Here is a 24,577-nt window from a genome sequence, read left to right on the forward strand (position 1 = left end):
ATTGTTAAATTCAAGTCTGTAGTAGCGGCTGAAGTGTAGATGTTGTTAAAGAGTGGAATGAAAACCTCATTTGGAGAAACCTAAAGTATAGTAACGTCTGCACATGCGTGCCCTACACATGGATACCAAACATGGGAAAACGTGGGAAAATGGCCGTCGTAGTTACTTCCTGGCTCGCAAGCAAATCGTAATAAATTTTTTTTTTTAGTCTGACATGAAAACTAAGATGTTAAGGGAGAAAATGAGCTAAAACTCTGAACAAAAAACAATCTATGTTTTCACCCGCAGCGTCTGGCTTAAAGAACAATTTGAATTGAGGAATGAACTCTAAAATGTATAGCGGGGTCCCTTTTGCTATATTTGTTGGAGATTGCTTGAGTCATTTCACCAGTGGAGCCTGGACAGTACCCAGCCCAACCCCCATCAGTCTGACCCGCGCTGCCAGTAACGTCTTGAGGGCACTACATGTGTGGATAAACAGTCAGTGGATGTTAGAGGTATTCAAAAGTACAAAGCATTGAAACATGGGACTGTACTTCACGGCTGTCCTATAACGGAGACTCCAACATGGGCTGGGACGCCTCCGTGTTCTCGCCCTCCAGCTTCAGACTCTCCTCCTTTTTCACGTTGTTTTGCGTAGGCTGATCCTTGACGTTGAAAAAGTCGTACTTCTCTGGGATCATGCCCCGGTTGAAGAGCCGGTCGAACACGTAGGAGAAGAACAAGATGGAGGCCACGGCGGAGAGCATGCAGATGGTCCTGATGGGGGAGCTCTGGATGTAGACGCCGTTGACCAGGGTGCATCCTGGGAACATGAGCACGGGCGGGATGCCCAGCACGGGCTCGCCGCAGAGGACACGCAGGATCATGCCGATGGCGCAGCCCAGCACGGCGCCGTAGCCGTTGGAGATCTTGAAGAAGAGCACACACACGAGCTGTGGCAGCATGAGCGTGTAGGTGAGGTCAGAGCGCAGCAGCCAAATCATCAGCACGCTGTTGTCCAGGAAGGTGAGCGAGGTGCCCGCCAGGCCCACCACCACCACTGAGCCCTGGATCACCCACTGGATCTCCCTCTCCGACGCCTGGACACACAAGAGGACATGTGTTATTATGCTGGAGCTATCTTTAGGACATCTCAGGACAGGACAACAGCGTACTACTCACTAGGCAGCCAGTGCCGGCCCGCCGAACAATGAAATCTGACCCGTGCCTCATTTTCCATAAAAATATAGATTTTTTGGGCATTATCTACTAGTACTAGCATCATCTCCTACAGCGCGGGCTCAAATGAAAACATGGATCTGTAAAACGATGTAAACTGAGAAAACAGGAGAACGGATTGATTATCTAAACCGAAGTAGAAGGACAGTGTGCATCGTAGGGCTGCTCGATTATTTAAAAAATAATAATCACGATTATTTTAGACATAATTGAAATCACGATTATTTATTTTTTATTATATCGTTATTTTATTTACTTAGAAATCAAAAAACTTGCTTGAGTAAAGACAGGTCTCTGTTTCACACCTGCCCCCTGCTGGCCAGCCCTCACACCAGCCCTCACACCTGCGCAAGTAAACAGATCAGCGCGGCCTGATGACATCATCACACAGCGCCGTTTGTTATTATGTCAGGCAAAAGCATTGGCCATGGCACGTGAAATGAGAAGGGAAAATAATCCCAGCGGCCTGAAAAGCAAGTCTGCCTTGCAAAAAAAGAAAGAAAAAATATATTTTTTAGATTTTTTTGGGGAAAAAAATAAAAATAAAAATAATAATATTATGCTAATTTTGTAATCGTTTAGTGTAGTAATCAAAATCGTAATCGAATTTCAATTAATTGCACAGCCCTCGTGCATCGTGTTTTGTTCGCATTATCCCATGCAGAAGCAGGACTCTTCGCTGCCCGCGGCAGATGACCACATGTTTCCCTGTCGTCTTCATCGGTGTAAAGGGCTTGACCAGCTACTGTCAGGTAAGGAACACCAGTTCAGGTGTGGATGTTTGTAAAGCAGACGATGAAGCTGATGGTGCGTGAGTTTTGGAAAACTGCTCTGAACCGACAGCACTCGTGTTCCACCGCTCAACACGCTAAACCTTGCTCTCTGGGCTCTAACTTAAATAAATAAATTCTGAATCATTAATCTGACAGGTGCATTTTTCTGACTTTCTCCCCTGACTTCATTCAATATGTCTTTGTGAGAAATGTACAAGTGCAGAGATGCTCTTTGCGAAGTTAACGGGTAAAAGAGAGGCTGAATATGTGGATGAGCGCGCCATCTCCGAGGAGATGGTTCTCATGGTTTAGTTCTGAGAAGTCCTAGGTTATTATTAGGCTCTTTATTATTCTGTATTAATGTTATTGCATTGTTTTTAAAGCCCTAAAATGCTGGAATATTACAACACGTTTATGTTTAGGCCCAATTCTCTTCTATTCAAGCATTGATGATAATGAAATTCTCATTTATTTATCCCAAAAATATGAATTTGGTTGCTGGCGGCGGTAGGCTCACCCCTGACCGGCCCAGTGGCCAATGACCTCCGACAAATCTGGCCCAGTGAAAAAAGTAATTGAAGAGCCCTGGTCTACGCTCAAGTCTCCCCCAGTGTTTAAGCTCAAATCCACCTAAACGTATGAACAGCGGCCGATTATGCGTTATAACGTTAAACGAAACTATGCTACAATAGGTCAAACAAGGCAACAGCTCTTTGTTTGTGACAAGTGTGTAAGAGATTATTCATTCACTCTACAGTAGATACAAATGACAAGGGTTTGTTTTTGTCAAATTAGAGTGATTCATAATTAACTGACAGTTTATTCACATAAATTGATGATTTTCACATCCATTACTAAGGAATACTTGAATTTCAATCTTTTATTCGTACACCCAGCAGAAGTGTAATTTCTAAAGCAGACTCTTCACGACTTCCTTCTTCACTTCTCAGTCTGTGACTGAAGCGCAATGAGGCCTCAGCCTTTTACAGAAAATAAAGGGCTCCCTATTTAGGGTCATGTTTCTGTCACTCACGGTGTCTGACCTACAGTGTGACTCTGAAGCCAATCAAATCACAGAGACTCAGAGTGGGTTGGGCTCAACATGGGCCCACATGGAAACTGCGGACGTTAACCCAGGTGGGCAAACCCATGCAGAGCCCACATTGTTTTGCCGGCTGGGGAGTCGCTCACTTTTGGTGGATTATGTTTGGGAATGTTTTGGACAAAGATAAGAACTTATCTCACAGCCACTGACTGAAACCCAAGAGCAAATAGCAAGAATTTCATATGATTATAAAGGACTTATAAAGTGAGGAATACTTGAATAACTCAGTTGTAAATATTTCATTGTTTCAAGCTAAGCTATAGTTTAGTTAGTGGCAAAATCGTTCAGCCTGACTTGTAACACAAGAAAGAACTAAGTTATATTAATGGACCTATATGCAAAGTCAACTTTTGGAAGCTTTTAACCTTGTTATATTTCCTTATCAAAGGCACCCCCAGAGTGTTTTTTGGCTTCATTCACGCATGTCTAAGCAATCCTCCTGAATCCTGAAAAAAAAACAGGGAAGTGCCCTTCGTGTCCGTGCTGCTCCTGCAGAGTAAACAAACACACACCCTGAGCGTCTGAACAAAGTCATTTTTGCGCCAAAGTTGAGCAGTGGGGCTCCTCTCTAACCTACTCTGGACACCGCCTGTTCTCTTACGATGACATCTCGGCGAAAATGGGAGTTTGGCTTCAATAGGTGCAGTTCTTTATTCAACCTTCCTAAAGAAGAGGCCACTCGCCAGAAGTTGGTCTTTCTCTCCCGGATTCTGCGACTATCAGCCAAAACAGTGTTTTTCTGTGACTGTCTCTTCACCAATGGATGTTTGGTGAACCTTGGCCAGAATCAAAGTGGATTCAACTCTTATAACCAGCGCGAGTCCCACAAGAAAACTACCCGATGGAGCAGCCAGAGCAGTAAGTAAATCAAAACGCGTGTGAGCGTGTGTGTTAGCGTGTGTGTTAGCATGTGTGTTAGCGTGTGTGCCAGTGTGTGTTAGCGTGTGTGTTAGCATGTGTGTTAGCGTGTGTGCCAGTGTGTGTGTTAGTGTGTGTGTTAGCATGTGTGTTAGCGTGTGTGCCAATGTGTGTTAGCGTGTGTGTTAGCATGTGTGTTAGCGTGTGTGCCAGTGTGTGTGTTAGCGTGTGTGTTAAGCCATTTATGAAGCTGTGTTGCAGATGCAAACCCCTTATAACTGCATTGTTATGTAACTTCACTTTTTGCTGTTTTATTTATATTTCTACTACTGGTAATGTTGCATGGACGGCATCAACTTGGAGAGAGGGGGCGGATTTAACTGAATCAAAGCATCTTGTCTTCTGGGTTTGAAAAATACCCCCAGAAAATACTATATTTCTCACAAAAAATAGTACAATAGGTACAATATATCATATAAATGACTATACTCAGGTCACATTTATCCTCCAGCGAGATACTCCTGACCAAACGTAGGGCCGGTGACCATTAAACGATACACAGTAAATGTTGTAGAGTAAATTTGACTCTGTTCAGATTGTGTTTGGTCCCACTCTTCAGACTGACTCTCTTCAGAGTTACACGTCGGGTTAGAAAATCAGACATAATGAGTGACAGTAACATGACTTTAAACAGAATGTGTTCTTTATTTCCAATAAAGACCCTGACGCCTTATTGTTCTTCAGTCTGTCACAGACCGACAGGTGGAGAAGCTGGAAAATGTGTTATTTGACAAACCTACTTATTATGACTTCAGCAGGAAGTACACATTAAACACTGAAATTCAAGTGACTTTTAGAGTAAAAAGGAAGAGAAACTGTGAAACTTTACAATTGTATCTGATGTAGAGTCATGTGTGTTCCTGTTCCTCTGAGTCATGGTGGATCACAGCAGATGTGGACAGGTGTGTGGAACTCAGTTTTAATTTGGAGAAAGTGAACTGACCCTCAAGTGCAGTCTGCTGTAACATGGACCTGTCCACATCAGTCCTGGTCCACCCTGACTCACACATGACCCTGCAACAACTACACACACATTACTTTTTCAAAAGTAATACAGGGGTTGTTTTTGTTCCGCTTGATATTAAAAAATATTAATAGACCTTTGAACGTTACCATTTCTTTTTTGTTTGTTTGCTAATAAAGTCCCTGAAGTTCTGTTTAATGGAAAACTGACTTGAACATGACTTCCTTCTTCACCTGTCGGTTTGTGACAGACTGAGGGGATAATGTGGCCTCAGCATTTTATAGTGAAAACGAAAAGCACATTGTATTAAGTGTCATGTTACTGTCACTCATGGTGTCTGATTGTCTATCCTTAAGTTTCACTCTGAAGAGAGTCAACTCACAATAACTCTGTGAAGAGTGGGACCAAATACAGTCTGAACAGAGTCAAATTTACTCTACAACATTTACTGTGTACCAGCGGCAGTGCCAGACATTTGTCCCAGGGGGTGCCTAGGGTGTGCTGAGGTCTTTCTTGGGGGTGCTCACAAAAAATTACATTTTTGGTGTGATTAGGCAACATAACACACATAATAAACACGCGTGCACTCGCAAATGGTAAATGGTCTCAACTTATATAGCGCAAATGCGTAATTTTCTATTCACAACTGCGTCCCAGCGAACGGAACACCAGTCTTTGGGCGGCAAAGGCGTTGTGAGCGGTAAAAGTGCTGTGGTGGAGGACGCTCTGGACTCCAGCGCACACTGAGGAGCCTCCGTGAGACGGTTTTATGTCGACCCCAGGAGGACGTGTGGCCAGAGGAGCCGGTCATCGTGAATGTGTGGCTCTGCTCTCACGTCGTAATCTCCGCTCACACTCTGCATCCTAGAGCCGCTTCTATCTTGAACGCTATTACACAGTTAAAGTTAAAGTTGAGCTGATTATCAGGCGGATGCCTAGGACTTGAGAGAAGGGCAACACGCTTATGTCTCAACTTTTTTTCCGCTGTTGTGTGTAATTTCCTCGTCTCTGCTGGAGCACTCGCTCTGTTCTTGTGCTTTTGGTTCAGCCGCGCTCATGTCGCTGTATCAAAAGTGCACAATAATAAACTCTGATTTCTGTCCAGAGCCAGTGGAGCAGAGTCTGCTGAACATCAATCTAACTTCAGTCAATTGATAAAATTTAGTGAACGACTGTAATAAGCCCGACTCCTGCTGTCGCAGAGCCTGCGCTCTGACGCACGCCGCATAAACATCACACTGGGCCTTGGACAAAGCCCCGTACTTTACGTGGAATTAAACCTGTCCTACTCACTCCTTTTAATGTTAAAAGGAGTGAGTAGGACACTCCTTTTAACATTAAAAGGAGCGCCGCTCCTGCTGTGTACCAGTGTGGTATCCAACAAAAAAGTTTATGCACTACTGGTATCGAAAATATAGAAGTATTGAAAGCAGGTACAGAAAAATATATTCAATCTTTGGATCCAAGTTTTGATGCTGTTGGTCATCAAAAATGTAGGAGAAAATGTAAGGAATGGTGGGGGAAAGCGTAACGTCAATAAAGCCGCTTATTTGGAGAGCAAACATACCTGCGGCCTGAGGATGTTCTTGTAGATGTTGGAGGTGAAGATGGAGGCGGCCGACAGGAGGGCGGAGTCCGTGGAGGACATGACAGCGGCCGCCACGGCCCCGATGCCGATGATGGAGATGTAGTACGGGGTGAGGTACTGCAGCACGATGGGCAGGATCAGACCGGTCTCCCCACGTTCCACAGGGGACAGGGGCCCATAGGTCGTCAGGTTCCAGTCTGCGCAAAGACAACCGGCAACACTATTCAGGTGCGTTTAGGTTCATAAATGATTAGAACAGTTTTAGAAAGGAAGACAGTTTTTACACATGCTTTACCAAACCAATCTTTTTACCCCATTAGCTTATGACTTATGGTGCGTTCATGTGGTCCTCGGGAACTCAGGAAAACGACAATTGGGGAAAACGACTGGGGAACTCGGGTCAAGACGAGCTTGACTGGAGAAATCAGCTGATTTGTTCTTTTATCGTCTAATGTGAGCGTTTTAGTTAAACACTGATTCATTGTGTTGAGTTTAGTGTTAGCGATCGTCATCCTCGTAGTAAAATTGTGAGTGAAATGCCTGACATCAACGTTAGCGAAAAGTTAATTTAGGCGATTTTTTTTTAAACTAACTAATGTTTAGCTTTTGAGACACTTACAACACATTTAAATGATTAGCTCAGCTAAGCTAAGCTAAGGATTTTCTGTTGTTTTTTCCTTTTTGAATCAATATCGGCTGACAAGTGAAGTAGCAGTGTGAAACACCGTCTATCCATTGCATCTATCCTGTGTGGAAGCCTGTGTGAACCGGAAGTACAGCCTTGTTGAAGCAACTATCATAAATGTTCTATGTTTTTTCTCCAACTCAATGCAATGCCTTTAGTTTCATCAGTCCACAGCACCTTATTCCAAAATGAAGCTGGCTTGTCAAAATGACCTTTAGCAAACCTCAGCCACACCGTTTGTGGCGTCCATCCATCCATCCATCCATCCATCCATTTTCTTCCACTTTGTGGCGTGTGGAGAGAAAAGGCTTTTCCGCATTACTCGTCCATGCAGCATCTCCTTGTGTAAAGTGCGCTGAATAATAGAGCTGGTCTGTGGGTTGACTGTGATATGATGTTGGAGGTCTTTGGAGCTGGTCTGTGGGTTGACTGTGAGATGATGTTGGAGGTCTTTGGAGCTGGTCTGTGGGTTGACTGTGAGATGATGTTGGAGGTCTTTGGAGCTGGTCTGTGGGTTGACTGTGAGATGATGTTGGAGGTCTTTGGAGCTGGTCTGTGGGTTGACTGTGAGATGATGTTGGAGGTCTTTGGAGCTGGTCTGTGGGTTGACTCTGACTGTTCTCACCATCCTGAGATTTTTCCTGGTCTGCCACTTCGGGCCTTACCTAGAACTGTGCCGCTGGTCTTCAATTCCTCACAATGTTCCTCACAGTTGAAATTGATCTGATCTGAAATCTGATGTAGTGTCATGTGTGTCCCAGTTCCTCTGAGTCATGGTGGGTCATGGGTCATCTGTCATGGGTGACAGATGTGGACAGGACTGTGGTAGCTCTACTTTTACTTTGGCAATGAACCTGCGCTTCTTCTCTAACATCTGGCCACATCAGTCCTGCTGCACCACGACTCAGAGGATCTTGGACAAACATGACTCTACAGCAGATACAAATGACACGATTTTCATGGCAGTAATGCTCTACTGCCGGAATAATCCCAAAGAAGACAGAGTTGTTGTTTTTTTAATTACAATATATAAGTAAACGATTTTCCCTCATGAATGTGTTACTATCAAATACTGACTTTTTCATTTTTAATTCTTATATCCAGCAGAAGTCTGAAGTTTGGTCTAAAGTCAAAGTTCCTTCTTTACCTTTCAGTCTGTGACTGACCGCAGAGTAGTGATGGGCAAAATGAAGCGAGGCTTCGAAGTGTGTGTCGAGCTAAAGTGGGCGTGCCAAATGCACCAGTGTGACTGGGATGGAAGTAATGAATGGCTGAGTTTATACCAGCCTAAAACTTTGCTCTTATAACTCCAAGCATGTACACACATTTTATTTGAGGTAGGCACCGTTAAAGAAATAAAAAAATAAAATGAACTTAATTTATTCACTGTAATACATTCAAATCAGCAGCAGATGGCAGTATAGAGCGAGGTTTCAGTTTGATCCATTTGCTGATACAGGAGTCCGAAAAGCCTCATTGGTTCATGAGGCTTCATTTAGCCCACAGACTGAAGAGCAATAAGGCCTCAGCCGTTTAAAAAAAGAAACTAAGAGCACAATGTGTTGAGTGTGGTGTTACTGTCACTCATAGTGTCTGATGTAAAGCGCTCTTATGTAAAGCCCATATAGATTGACTTGTAAAGGTCCAGCCCACATGGGGCCCACATGAAAACCCATGCAGAGCCCACATTGTTTTGCTGGCTGGGCTGCACTCTATTATAAAATATGGTTTCATTACGCTTTTATTGCACAGTGAAGTAAGTTGAGATTTGATTTATTTTGGACTGTTATTATCTAATGGAATTTTGGACAGAAAGCGGATTAACAGCCCATCGATTCAGAACCGTTTAGCCTTCTTATCGCTCTCCTTTTGTCGGGTTTAATAAGAACTGGCACGTAACAAATGATCTAGATTCTGTTCATTCAACAGAACAAACTTCTTTAAACCATGTGACGTGAATTTAACTATAACATTACAATAAGGTTTGTGGATCTATTCATTACCAAATAATGCTCAGGTCTGTGGTTTCTACAGGTGGAAGCCTGTCCAATTTCAGTCCAACATTCAATCAGATGAATCAAATATTCAAATTCCTCAGGTACACCGCGCTGCCTCATTCAGTATTGGCACAAACAGGGGGTTTAGCTAAATTACAAACTTTATTACATCCACGCGGCTGAAATGTGATCCAAAGCTTGTTCCACCTAACATCCCCATTGGCCATGAGTGTCTGTCCAGCACACTAACTGCACCCGATTTCACTGAGCGCCCCCCGTCAGCCGCAAAGTCTAGTCCACAGCCTGCGTTTAAAAACACAAGAGTGGGCCCATATGTCTTACTTGTGGAAGCAGCCACGGCCCCCAGCAGGATCGGAGGGATACCCAGCGTAGGGACGATGAAGGCGGCGGCGAAGCAGGTGATCTTGGCGGTGGAGGAGGAGGTGGCAGACAGGGTTCTCTGGTGGAAGTTCTGAAGTCCCAGATTACCCAAGCCCTAGTGCCAGACAAACATCAAAAGAAAGGTCCACAATTGTTTCTTAAATGCTTCATTTTATCAACTACTAGCAACTTCTCTCATTGTTTCACTTGCAATATTTTCACAGGATTTAATTTATTCCCATGTGGTGCAAAGGGCACAAAGTCCATGTGGTCAACTCTTGGACACATTTTGTTTGAATCTATTAGAGCAGTTGTTATTGAATAAATGCTACCACTTACATTCATTCAAACTTTATTTATGAAGTGCTTTGCATACCGAAAGGTATCACAAAGTGCTGTACAGATTACAACATTTAAAACAATGCACCTCACATATATATTATATATTAGGACTAAATAGATGTCAGTTAAAAGCTAAGCTAAAAAGGTGGGTCTTGAGCCTGCTCTTAAAAACATGAACGTTCTCTGCAGCCCTGAAATGATTAACAGCATTCTCTGGCTGTACTTAAATCAACCGTCATGCTTATTGAGAAAATGCATAAACGGCAATTTTGAAGAATTTATAATCTAAAACATATTTGTAGTTATTTCCTCCTTAATCCCATGTGTTCATTCATACGTCGACAATCCCACGACGGAAATAGTATTGAAAATAAAGAAAAGCCAAAACGTAACAAGTGTTTCCAAACTTTGAACAGTACAGTACATGTTATGGCTCTACATTTGTTGTTGATTACAACATTCAATTTAACACAGAACATTAAAGAATACAAACCAAACTGTGAAGTAAATGTTATTAAAACAACGTGCAAGTCTTTGTCATCTTATTCACAGGCTGTAGCTAAATGAGGCTGCACGATGTGGGGACAGAAGCCAAAATGTGCGTGACATGTTTGGCCGTCCAGTCGTCTTATTTTAACTCCACAAAATTGTAATAAGATTTTCAGATATCGTCGACTAGACGAGGCTTAACCGAGTTGAGGATGTCTCGCTCCTATCTTTAGAGGCGTAGCTACAAAACAAAACATTATCCCTGGCCTATAGTGAATTTCCTATCCTTCAAAATTGCATATTGACGAGTCTACATGTAGAAATGAGGATTGCAGCTGGAGTAATCCATAATTTAAAACAGGAATACTCTCTTTTAAATGGTGAAAGCAGTAAGGCGGCTGCATAGATGTGAACTAGAGAGATACTTGCGGCGCCGCGGTTCCTCCCGTGGCGTGTCCGTGTGTGCAGTGTAATGAACGCGCGGTAGTACCAGCAGTAGGAAGTTGTCGATCCACCTCCAGACCCGGTCCCCCTCCAGAGAGCCCACCCAGGGGTTCTGGTAGGTGTAGTTGTAGGCCGTCTGAGTGATGTCCACCACCGCGGGGCTCGTCATGGAGAAGGGCACGCACAGCCACTGTCCGAGGGAAACACAGTCAGAGGGTACCACAAAACCTGCAGTGGTCAATGAATTAGAGGTGAAGCAAAATGGACTTTATCAAAATGTCTCCGCGAGGAAAATGTTTCTTTGGGTTAGGGTGGCAAGATAAGTCAGAGTTTGTCTGTGGTGCTCGTTCAACCGATTGGACAGTGGAAAAATACGCAGTTTGTGTCAAAGCTGATGCAGTCCCCAGTAGGGCGGGGTACCATCACACGATAGATACAGACGGCATCTCGTCATAGAAGGGGGCGTGGCTTCGCCGAGGGGGAAAATAGAATCTTTAGAGAAACACAATTTTCCCTCTTTTTAGCCATTTTCTGGTGGAATATGAACTCATTTATCACACATAAATAAAGTCAAATGTAAATCGGGCCCATATGGATATTTTCTCACGGCAGATTGTTCAGTAGAAGTGAAAAAACGGCAGTTTGTAGCAAGCGCTAGCTAACCGTTAGCATTAGCCCGATGCTAACATGTAGCATGAAGTTAGCATTCTCCGTTATTCATATATTTATGGGCTGTTAAACCACTTTGCTCCTCGCCATGTCTTTGTTTCTTTATTTAGTAGAAACTATATTCATAATTCAGCATTTGTTACAGTAGTTTTTGAATAATTAGACAAAGTTTAGATTTTTTCAATATTGTTTTCCCCCTTAACTTTTTCCAAAAATGACCATATATGGGCGATTCCAGAGATGCCGTCTGTATCCATTACCAGTAAGGAGTTACAAAAACGTCAAGGTACTACCGGTATCGAAAAAATAAAAGTGTCAGGTAACAAAAAAAAATATCCAAGTTTTGATGCTGTTGGTCCAGAGACAGCAGTAAAAAAACTGCCTTGGTTTTTTTCAGCTAAAATAACAGATACAAATTCAAAAGAAAGTCTTTTATGGAATAAGTTAAGTGCTTTATTCGCTATCATTATGCTTTCTTCATGTTTTACATTCATGATGGTTGTGCCATTGTTTTCTTGTTGGTTTTGGGAGAGATATTTTCGCCTTGATGCTGTGTTTGCTTTAGGGCACATCCTCAACAAATTCTGCAGGCTTTGGACTGGTAATAAGTGACTCATTCTATTTCTAAGAGGTTTTAGGTCAATAGTGCCTCTTGCTATGTTCACAGTGTTAAATAATGCAGTATGTACAGTGGTGAGAAAAAGTGAGTACACCGTTTGGAATTGCTCACATTTTTGCCACAACTGGTCACTAAATGTGGTCTGATCTTCATCAAAATCATAGGAATGATTAAACAGTGTCTGCTTAAACTAATACCACCCAAACATTTACATTTGATCATAACATGTAAACTTTCACAGGACAGGGAGGAATAAGTAAGTACACCCCTGAATCTGACTGAACTGCAGCAGTTTTGTAAAGAGTAAAGATGTAAAGATTCATCCTGATCATTGTGAGCGTCTAATCTGCAACTACAGAAAAGCCTCTCATCACTGTGAAGTCTGGAGCAGGAGAATCGTGGTGTGGGGCTGTTCTGATGCATCCGGGCCTGGACAACGTGATATAATGAATGGAAAAATGAATTCACAAGTTTATCACGATATATTTCAGAAAAACCTGAGACATTCACAACAGCGTAGAATAAGTAAGTGAACCCTTGTATTAAATATCTGCTGATCCTTCTTTTGCAACAATAACTGCTTTTCTGTAGTTGCAGATTTGACGCTCACAACGATCAGGATGAATCTTGGACCATTCCTCTTTACAAAACTGCTGCAGTTCAGTGAGATTCAGGGGGTGTACTTACTTATTCCACGCTCTCCTGTGAATGTTTCCATGCTATGGCCAATAAAAATATGATCAAATGTAAATGTTTGGGTGTTATTAGTTTAAGCAGACACTGTTTAATCATTCCTGAGAATTTGATGAAGATCAGACCACATGTAGTGACCAATTTAGGCAGAAATGTGAGAAATTCCAAACGGTGTACTAACTTTTTCTCACGATTGTATGTAATAGATGATCACTGAAGGCCAGAAAGAAAGCCTTTAAGACTTGAGTTGCCGTGTTCCTCACCAGGCTGATGAAGATGAGTACCAGCTGGATGATGTCAGTGTAGGCCACAGAGTAAAGTCCTCCCAGCAGGGTGTAGGTGATGGCCACAGCGGCGGAGATCCAGATGCTCACTGTGTAGGACAGGTCCAGGATCACGCTCATGGTCACTCCTGCACATCACAAAAAACACGGGAGACTCATTCAAAATACGCTCTTCAGGCTCTTTACTGGACGGTATCTTAAGACAATGTAGTTTGGGTATTGTTGGGGCTGTCATGTTGACTTGCATTACTTACATTAATGTCATATGTTGTGTAAAACCACCTACAACCCTTTCCCTCCCAAAAGTCTAAACACAAATATAACAAGAACTCTTTAACAGTTTTTTGTAATGACATCATCCCTGTAGAGTTTTAATGGAACACAGCATCTTTCCCTCAGTGTAAGCTCTAGTTCCCATTTTGTTTTCCTGATGCCATTCCCTTTGCTAAACATAACAATAATGCACTTTAGTGGAGAGTGCGGTGAGACCTCTGATCCGGTGGTGGATGACCTGTCTCACTTGTGTTTGGGACATTGTGTAATCCGTCTGTCTGTCATCGACTCATCCCTGGATTAATCCGCCGTTGTGGAATTATGTAATATTCTTTACAGAAGCGCGGGGCATTAGCCGACCCCGGCACATTCCACCGCCATATGTCAAGCCCAATCAGTCAAAGCACAATGCGGCATGCTGTTTTTCCACTGTTTTTGGCCTTGATTGAATGGAATTACTCATGGTCTCGTACATCACAAAAACACAAAAGCAAGTTATAATTAGAAATGTAGTAAAAAATTCCGGAAAAGGACGTCAACACGGGAGTAGGGCTGGGCCGCAAAGACAAATTCCATTGTCCATTGACACTGTTTAGTCGAGCAGCGCATGTGACGGGAGAGAGACCGGAAGTCAGAACTATAACGGCTGTGTAAATGTACCAGAATTGGAGAAACACTTCCGGGACAAAGGAATCAGTCTACACTGTAAGTTGTGATTAGTTAAACATTGCAAACACACATTGCCACAATCTAATTGAATGAAAGCGTACTCTAAATGATCAATGAAACGTTACTCTTTTAAAGGTAAAGTTTGCTTTGAAAAGAGTAAGGTTTCATTTATTGACTTTGAGTAAAGTTTACTCTAAATCAGAAGCCCCTAAAATTCCTGAGCCCTTATAGGACCTGCTGTTATGGTCCGGGCTTTTTTCAGCTAGACTTCTTTCAGAAACCATGAGTGACAGTAACATGACACTAAATACAGTGTGGCCATTATATTGAGTAAAAAGGAAGAGGCCTCACTGTTCTTCAGTCTATCACAGACCGACAGGTGAAGAAGGAAGTCATGGGGATTCTGCTTTAGACAGAACTTTACTCATTTGCTGTAAATTTTGAAATTAAAGTAGTGAATGAATTATACATTAATTGGAAATTATTAAACGCACACACAAAAAAAATCACCAAATAGAAGCAGATAAAGATTGAAAAAAACGTCTGTATATCTGATGTAGGGTCATGTGTGTCCCAGTTCCTCTGAGTCATGGTGGGTCATGGTGGACCATGACCGATGTGGACAGGACTGTGATAGATACTTTTACTCTGCAGTCAACAGTTACTAATGTAACTGGGGTCAAAAAAATGAACCTCACAAGCTTATGTAACAAGGACCTGTTCAACTCCAACATGACTCAGAGGAACCGGGATAAACATGATCCTACATCAGATGACACAAAGTTGTTTTTTTTGCTTCAATCATTATTAAGCACATTGTTTTTATATAATGTGTTTAATAATAATTATTCCCATCACTCACTTTAGTTTCAGACAGCAAATGTGCAAAGTCTCCACGACTTTCTTCTTCACCTGTTAAACAGTGAGGCCTCAACCTTTTTACTGACTATAACGGCCATAATGTACAGTATTTAGCGCCATGTTACTGTCACTCATGGTTTCTGACAGGAGTCTAACTCTGAAAACAACCCGGACCATAACAGCAGGTCCTATAGGGGCTCAGGTATTTTAGGAGAAGAAAAACGTTGAGCTGGAGCCTGAAGAACACTCCCACAAAGCGGAGAAGGAAAAGCTAAGGCCTTAAGTCACTGTGACTGTCAGCATCACTCAGTCACTCATTGAAATCACTCTTTACCATATCGGCTCCTGCTGTGCGTGCAGAGCAGCCGTTACCTTGGTGCCATGATAAATAAATACAGGCTAATCGCAATGCAGCGAGAGCTAGCGTCCATAGCAGTTGATACACTGAGGAGGCTCTGCACCTAGAACATCAGCAGATCCGAATCGTGGCGCGAGGTTGAGTGTCTCCGCGCGTCACTGTGACCTCCGTGTGCGCTTTCTCACAGAAAATAATGCCAAACATTAAAGCCCTCGACTTAACGTCTGAGCAGCTTCAACTCTGACTCAAACTGAAGCTCTGTTGACATGACAAATCTGTTCCGTCTTTGACTGACAGCGCAGCTAAGTCAATCAGTTTAATTTTCACCCCGAGTAGCGGCATTGTTACATGTTGTACAGAACAGTTCCACTTCAGTCTTCAAAATGGCGGCCTTAAACATGTGCGACTCATGATCTCCTCAGATTTTAGCAGCGAACATTCTCCGTTTAAATGAACGGGCTTTGCGCTCTACCGGAAGTGTCAATACAATGAAGCACCGATCCAAGAAAAAAAGAGTCAAAAGTGGGGGTGGTGAATAAAACTCAATGGGCCTCATTCTTAAGAAACTTCCTAAAATCCGTTCTTAAGTCGGGAAAATCCTTCGCATGTGTGTTCTGAGTTTCGTGAATCCCAACTTGCAAGCGCGTGCGTGTGAAGACCAATTAGCATATGTCACCGCCTCTGATTCTCCATATATGGACAACAAAGTGCTGCTTGCAAACGGCAGCCAAAGGAGGAAATGAATGACCAAACACGAATCCAAAACTAATAATAACCAACAAAACCCCAAAATAATCATCGACACGCACTCAAGGACCCTCTTAAACTTTTGGGCACACAAATCAGGTCTTATCACAAAATGTTTAAATAGATATAAATAGATAACAGACCGTTAAATAGATGCGGCGATGAGGTAAATCTCCGCTAGGTTAGCTCTCCGAGCAGAGCGAGCGCTTTGGGAACACAAGGTTGCAGGATAGAGGCCCACGTTCGTCTTCATCAAATAATGTTCATGCAGCGCATTTAATGCTACATTGTATGTGAACGGCAACATTCAAGAGTTTAACAGTAATGTATTGGTGCATTAATAAAAGTAGTCTATATAAGTGATATTACCAACTTATTTCAGAATAAAGGCATCTGAAATTTATTATGAGGATATTTAATAATACATGATTTAATATGTTCAAATATATGACTCAGAATGCTGGCTTCCATCAGGAGCATGATTGTGTACAGAACTGTAGATTTTTTGGTGCATAAAGAGTCCTCTTGAGTGTTCTTAGGATTTGTTCTTCGCGAGGACACAAAATTGTGCGTAAGAATGTGCTGGGAACGTTCATGAATGAGGCCCACTAATCCTAGTAGTAGAAGTAGTTTTGAGTTCTCGCTTTTAATGAGAAGTGAATATTCCAGTGTGTTACAGTTCATCTCCAATATCAACACACGGTCTTACCCTCTACATGTGAGGTGAAACTGGAAACCACTCCCAGTGTGGCGGTGTTGTTGCTCTGAATATAGCGTCCGGATGAGCGCTCCTTTCATCACCGTTTACGAGCGGACAGGGGGGGGGGGACGGGTCCGCATGGAGCCCGCTGTTCGGACCTCAGTGCCGGTCAGGAGGACCCTGAACTGTGACGCAGGACCCCCGCATTCCAACTCCCATTTTAACCGCTCGCAAGTGCACCGCATTCAGCACAATACCTCACAACAACACAGGGGACACTGAAATGAAGTGCAGTCAAATCAAATTGGTAATTTCAGTGCTAAGATTTAGTGATGTGTGATTTGAAAAAGAATTGTTGGAAAATCTCGTCACTTTACTGAATCGAGAGTCATGATTCACCTCCTTCTTCACCTCCTTGACATGTTTACACCACGATGTAGCCAGTATTTTTCATTGCTCCGGCATTACGAGTGAAATTACACCAAACTTTATGGTAAGACAGGTTGAATATTTCCGTTCAAAACAAAAGCTAGAGCATGTTTCAGTCTGTTAAAATTAACAATGTTAACAAAAATTGTATATGTGCGATATGTTGGACACATTTTTCCTATTGAAGTTGTCTTATCTTCTGTGATAAAGGTGAAATTGTGTGTGACAAATGTTCTGAAAATGCGAGAGAAGTAGCAACAGGAGCTCAGCATGGCTTGATGCATATTTATTACATACATAATCTCCCTGTGGTGCCTATAGAGACAAGGGATTAAGTGCAGACATGCAACGTTGGTACACTCCACTCCTCCAGTTTGTGGGTTACTGCAGATGAAGTCCTAGGTGTGATCTCCCGCCTTCAAAGGCTGTCCGGGTCAAAATCATATTTCCACAGTTAAAATGTAAAGTTAATTGCCCAGGAAGAGTCCCAAAGCACATATCCACAATGTGCCTAACCAAAATCTATGAAAAACTAACTTGCAAGCGCATGGAAATCCACTGATTGTCCTTTCCTTTTTTTTTTTTTTTTTTTTTTTAATGAATTAGTTTTGTAACACCTTTGATACATTCTCCTTATTTTACAATTATTGGTCAGGTAAAATAGCCTAACTTGATAAAGACACAAAAATATAATCTTCAAATGCTGTTAATTTACAACACAAGGATAAAAATGTACCTATAACTTATCAGTTTTAAAATGGAGGGAAATACAAATCTCAGATTCATCTTTTAGTTCTGCACAGTGTGAAGCAGATCATTTTTATGTATGGCAAAATGCATTGACACACATTAAGATGGTTCGTATCGTGTGACACCCATAGATTTAGACTAGTCTTTTACTGTGCAATAATCCAGTCACATTTTCACAGTAATAACCATTTAGACTATTCCAACCTGAGTGATCCTAGGAGCTCGGAGGCCTTGGTAGGGTCTCCCATGGCAAACAGGTCCTAGGTGACGGGTCAGACAAAGAGCGGTTCAGAAGCCCCTTATGAGAGACCAACAGGCCTAGTTACAACCATGAGGCCGTCCTTCCGTGGACCCACCACCTGCAGGAGGAGCCATAAGGGGCTGGTGCAATGTGATTTGGGCAACAGCTGCCCCCACGATCCGGAAACGGACAATTGAAAGAAAATGGATGGATGGGTGGATATTTGGAAGAGTACTTTGAACCACATGATCGCCTAGCCTGGCCAGTCAGAATCTTCTTTACAAAGACCTGTAGTCTGTTCGAATTCCCGATGGGCGTGACTTACAAGCGTATCACCCATTCAGAGAAAAGCCGGATATGATGCAAACAGCATGCGGTGTGTTTTGTAAACTAGAAAGTTAGGGGGTTTTCACACATTTTGGAGAGCCTTGTGGGTCGAGTTTGTGCGCACTTAAATGATGCAACTGTGGTCATTTCGCTCTCTTGTGGTTAAATGCAGTGAGACAGATATGTGAGCTGAAGAGAAATGCACTAAATCAGCTCACGGAGAGGACACGAGGGGCAGAAGAGAGACCTACCTTGATGATATAAAGTTGATCCATTTTACCTGATCAGAGCAATAATCCAATCGTCCTCTCATGCAGCGTGTATTCATTAAAAATTTGGAATTTTTTCACGCCAAAAAGAGGAATGACAGCGTGAGTAGTTCGGCCCAAGGTTGGTACCTCCGGATTCAGCCGATCTCGAAGCAGCTGTTTGGGCCTGCCTAAAGTGCTGTGGTTGGATTCACACTGACCCAAAAAACACTGCTCTATTGGGGCGAGAGCCACTTTAGGTCAACCCAACGAGAGCCAGAGACAAATGTGAACGATCTGTGTCGGGGAAGAAAATACCTTCGACAGAAACAAGAGAAGATGAAACAGGGACCTCTTTGTTGAGTACATTTATGAAATTATTTCACTGGTGGTTCATTCGGTTCCTGTCATGACACCGTGCTCTGTGATTGGATTGATACAAAACATTTCGAGATTTGATTGGCTGTTAGCAAAGTTGCAGACAGTTCTGCTTTTGAACAGAAAGAAAAAGCAGGAGTGGACTAATGACCAGGCAGATGATCTCCAGCAGGGACAGTGCCTGTGGGCTGTGTCCCTTGTTGACATTCTCACTGGGCCTGTCTTATCATTGGCTCAGACAGTATCACCTTCAGTGTTGGCTCATGCTTCCATGTGTCTGTTCTATTATTCACAACAAAGGCGCACACATGTCTATGGCGCATGGGAGATAAGAGGCGGCCCCCAGACGACAGTAAGCTGATAACCATGTGTACTGTATGTGTGATGCTCATCTGGCCTTGAGCAGTTTAGATGCCTGCGTTGACTGATTGGGTTTGAATTATTGTTTTGAGAAATTTCAAAAAAGTATCTTGCAGACAGTTTAACAAGTTTAACATCATTTGCGAAGCAATGAAATGAAAGCTTGTATTTTTCGAAAAATCAAACTGTGCAGCAAAAAAGGACGGGTCTCAGTATCTTGCAGACAGTATCAGACAGTATCTTGCAGACAGTTTAACAAGTTTAACATCATTTGCGAAGCAATGAAATCAAAGCTTGTATTTTTCGAAAAATCAAATTGTGCAGCAAAAAAGGACGGGTCTCAGAATTGAGCCCTGTGGGACCCCACTGGAAAGTGGGGCTGTGCTTGAGGAAAGAGATTCGAGATGAACAGAAAAGGAACCATTGCTGAGATATGAATGAAGCCGGCTACGGACCACTCCTTTGATTCCTACATAATGCTCAAGACATGACAGCAATATCTGGTGATCTATTGTATCAAACGCTGCTGTCAGATTGAGAACAACCTCGTTACTGTAAAGGTGCATTATGAAACATTTTCTGTGAAAAAATAAAACTTGATTAGTGTGTATCCATCAGCAGTGAAAACCTACCAAAAACCCTAAAAAACAATTGATCTTTCCGACTTCATTCATATGCAGAAGTCCACCAGCGGTTCTCCACTGGTATAGCTTTGGGACCCTCTCTCAACATCATAAACTCCATTAAATGGACAGCAGCTCAGTTACAATCCCAAATTTCGAAGATATCTGCAAATACTTGATCAATCAACACAAAACCAAAAGTTTCTGTAATGCTTGCCCTCCTCCCCCGAGCCAAAAGTACCCACATTTGTGTAAAATATATATATATGCAAGATATATATGAAAGATCGTCACATGACCATAAGGATGAAGATGAAGTCTACACCGATACCCGTCTCATGAATTGAGCTTAGCCGGCAGTGAAATATACATACAACATGTGAAAATGGACCCAGAGGCAGTGTGTGTTAGACTTCAGAACAGTCTAAATGTAGGCTAATAGTTACAGTTTGAAGTCTTATAAAAATGAAATCAAGTGCGCTGCGTGAGGCAGACATAGCTAGCTTAATGATCGTCTTCTCCACAAGTGATTAGCTGTTCTTAAAAACTTTTCCTCCTGGAATCCTTAGTTTGAGCAGCGACGAATTTACAGCTCTATGTAGTGACACTGATTTGATCCGGTTTTACAATGTGTAAAACAATTAATAGTATTTTTAGCTGCTAATAATTTAGTGCTCCTGTTAATAAACATGGTGACCAAAAGTAAATTATACACTAAGTGGAATGCGGAAGTTGTTAGCACATAACCCAGCTCCCTCCAAGCAGAATTTATGTCCACTATAGTCAAAGTAGTAGTAGTAGATAGTATCAAAGTAATGTGATACAGGGATTTTGATACAAAACACCATACCTATTAGGGATGGTCCGATATGAAAATTTGCTGCCGATATCGATATCCGATATTTGCCGATATTAATTTTGACGTTAAAAACCAATAGAAAGGCTCAAATGTGGTAAAGTTTGCAAATTGCTCCATTATTGGAATATCTTTTGCTTATGCCTGGGACACATCTCACACACCAGGATGAAACAAACAATCCCTTTTATTAGAAAAATATTAAAAAGACCAAATGCAATGTTGGAGTGAAATGTCATTTGGATGTTGGCTAAACATTTACTCAGACCTACTGATTATTATACTTTCACCCATGTCCTCTATTAATGGGAAACAGTGACACTGGGAATATGCTAGGCTACTATTGATTGTATTTTTTACTTAAACATGTAGCCTACCATGTTGTTTAAGCTACATGTTTTAACTTTAAACAAATCTGATAAACTTGTCTGTGGACACACTGCTCTGTATGAAGCTTTGGAATTGCAAAAAATAGTCACTTTAGCAGCACCTTATATGAACTTATGAGGCCAGACTGAAGATTTAGAGTTGGTTTAGAGCTGGCAAAAGGCAAACAGTAGATTTACAAGATTAGCATGAGCTTTGAACTGCATTGTTTTCAATGATAAATGCGCAAACGATCGCAAAAGCGTCTAATTAAATATGCGTGAAAATGCGGACATAACACCTCGTTTTCAGGGTCATTAACATGACAAAGGTGGGCAGAGTAAACGTGAATACTGACATTATCATCACTGTAGTTAGACCTACATGATGACAGAAAGGTCATGTTTACGTGTTGTAGCCTTTAGCCTGTTAGAAGCTATGCTAGCGCTAACAAACAAAGTTATAAATCTGGCGTCAGGACGGAGAAACTTTTGCAACACTCACCTCAGATGTAGCGACAAATAATCCATCAGAAAATGATTCCTGTTAATCCTGACTCAGAATAATGTCCATGGAGGCAGTTTTAGTCCAGTTTGTTGCAACAGCAACTTGTGTCTCTGTATCTCTTTGGTGTCCATGTGTCCGCTCCACTTTGTTTAAAGAGGGGGTATTATGCTTTTTTCAGCCACATAGCACCAGTCTATAGCACACTACAATGATGACGAAACCTTCTGTTGGTCTGTCAATGCAGTAAATTAGAATAACTGCCTTGTATAAAATTGCTCTTTCAAAATGGCGGTAGCAAATGACTTGAAATAGGCCTCTGTCTCTTTAAAAACCTCTGACCCTTTCCAACACGCCCCCTCCACATGCTGTCTGTGGCATCACAACACTGCGCTCGTTGTCTCAACAGTATTGAAACTACGATCGGTGCATTTTAATTTTTATTGTTGGAAAGGACCTACTGTTTATCACTTTGTGAACAATGGCCACACAGGATATGATTTGGAAACGAACCTTCCACACCGGACGCTTGGAAGGGGCTCTTGCCTGAAAAATAACTGCTGTTTGGAGGCTATCTCTTTGCATCTGCCATGCCCTATGGATCTCTAACTATACCCCCATGGACGACACCAGGATCTGCAGGAGCCCATACGATTCAAAGACGGACATTATCTCCGCAGGTGGACAATGGTTTTTCGAGGTTACCCCGTTAGCTTGTTATAATCGACTACAGCTCATTGTTGATGAAAAGTCTGTATTAAACCACAAATGTGTAAAGCCAGGCTCATTGTGTGATCATCGTAAAGGCTGCTTCAAGTAGTTGCCGGCTTTATTGACGTTATTTGTGCATAATATGCTGCCTGTTTTCGATGAATGTTGTGAAGGTGAAGGTTGTTAGCTTGTCGCGGCTAATAGTGCCTTAGCTCCGGGAGAAAACCACTCGGCTACGACTCACTGTAGATGAAATGTGAGCAATAAACTACAAAATCAACAAGCCCGGCTCAGTGTGTGATCATCATAAAGGCTGCTTCAAGCAGTTGCCTGTTTTAGTGACGTTTTCAATGCATAATATGCTGCTTGTATTCAGTGAATTTTCCCGTTAGCTTGTCGCGGCTAGCTTGTTAGCTCCGGGAGAAAACCACTCGGCTATGACCCATTGTAGATGAAATGTGAGCAATAAACTTCCAAATCAACAAGCCTGGCTCCGTGTGTGATCATTGTTAAACGGTTCTTTATGTGTGTGGTGGTTTTATTGACTTTATGTGTGCATATTTCTCGTTTTCACGTGATGACTCGAGGTTTAGCTTAGCATTAGCTTTCTCCGGAGGCTCTGTGCATCATCAAGGCCCAGCGCAGAACCAGACACTGAAATAAGTGTTCTTGTCACCGGTTTTAATCCTGGGTGTTTCGGTAACAGAAACACTGCTGTGTGTCTTTGTAAAAGTCTGCTGTGGCTCCGGTTCACAACACATGGAGCTAATCCTCCATGATGACTCTGTTTACATCTTAGGGCTAGACACTGCGGGGAGGGGGTTCTGCTGAGGAGCAGTAGTTGGTTACTCGGCTGGTGACGAAAGGTCGGAGGCGTATCCTGGAGGTCGAGGCGTTCCCTGAAGGAATCAGGCGTTTTATCCCTAAAATGGCCGCCATCAGAGTTTCTACAGATTACTCGAAAATACGTGAATGTGCCAAGCCAACACTTCAGGCATGTTTTTAATGAGGGAATGACTTAATAACATGATGTAAAGCTTGAAAAAGTCGATTTTGCATAATAGCCCCCCTTTAAAGGGACTATAAGGAGTTTAAAAATGTTAAAATTAAGTATTTTCCTCCCCCTACATGTTCCAGCCATGTTCTAATGTGTAGAATGAGCTCAGACCTGTTCACCACAACTGCCTCTAAAATCCTGTACGGTCACTCAAAAATGTGTCACTTCGGCCCGAATTGGCTTGTTGCACAATGTGGCTACGCTAGTTCCTCTGAGCTGAAGCTGTGGGCGCTAGTACTTCCTGTTCGTGTTCATTTCCATTAAGATGAGCTCAGACCAGTGAGTTCCTGGTAGCAATATTTCCATATATGTTTGTGAGGATCAGGGAGTTTGTCTTGAAGCTAAAGGCTAATTTAACCTCTTAACTCCCGCCTAAACCGAGAGGAACTTTTTTCCTCACGTCACATTTTTTTTTCCATAATTTTTGTCACTTTTTTGTCATTTTTTTGTCAATTTTTTGTCCAATTTTTGTCACATTTTATCACATTTTTGTCATTTTTTTGTCATTTTTTTGTCACATTTTTGTCATTTTTTTGTAATTTTTTTGTCACATTTTATCACATTTTTGTCACATTTTTGCCACTTTTCCATCATTGTTTTCGTAGAGAAAATGTGCTCAGTTCAGGTGGGAGTTAAGGGGTTAAGGCATTACACAACTTGAAATAGTGCCTTTATATATATTTTTTTTCATAGCATGTTAGCCTTTAGCTTCAAGACAAACTATCAATCCTTTATGATCACAGGCGTCTCTGATCTGAACTCGTTACATCATGATTTGAACACAATAACTGATCATCTACCGGGAACTCACCGCCCACAACACAATCTTTGGAAAATATGATTATTATTCCAGGAAAAGAAAACAGACAGGAAGTCCAGGCGCTCACACCTTCAGGTCAGAGGAACTAGCATAGCCACACCGCGCAACAAGCCAATTGCCGTCATGC

General features: G+C 42.2%; 1 protein-coding gene across 1 annotated transcript in view; it reads right to left on the bottom strand.

The window, feature by feature from the left end:
• Window positions 1-224: 224 nt before the first annotated feature.
• Window positions 225-24,577, bottom strand: part of LOC306965846 (high-affinity choline transporter 1-like) — a 69,584-nt gene continuing 45,231 nt past the window's right edge. Inside the window, exons 4-8 of the mRNA XM_079560414.1 lie at window positions 13,152-13,300; window positions 10,954-11,097; window positions 9,594-9,747; window positions 6,549-6,766; window positions 225-1,082 (exon numbers count right to left, since the gene is read on the bottom strand). Of these exons, the coding sequence (XP_079416540.1) occupies window positions 549-1,082; window positions 6,549-6,766; window positions 9,594-9,747; window positions 10,954-11,097; window positions 13,152-13,300 (1,199 nt within the window). The 3' untranslated portion in view covers window positions 225-548. The remainder of the gene's footprint in view (window positions 1,083-6,548; window positions 6,767-9,593; window positions 9,748-10,953; window positions 11,098-13,151; window positions 13,301-24,577) is intronic.

This window comes from Gobius niger, assembly GCF_951799975.1.
Source record: "Gobius niger genome assembly, chromosome: 7".
Taxonomy (NCBI): domain Eukaryota; kingdom Metazoa; phylum Chordata; class Actinopteri; order Gobiiformes; family Gobiidae; genus Gobius; species Gobius niger.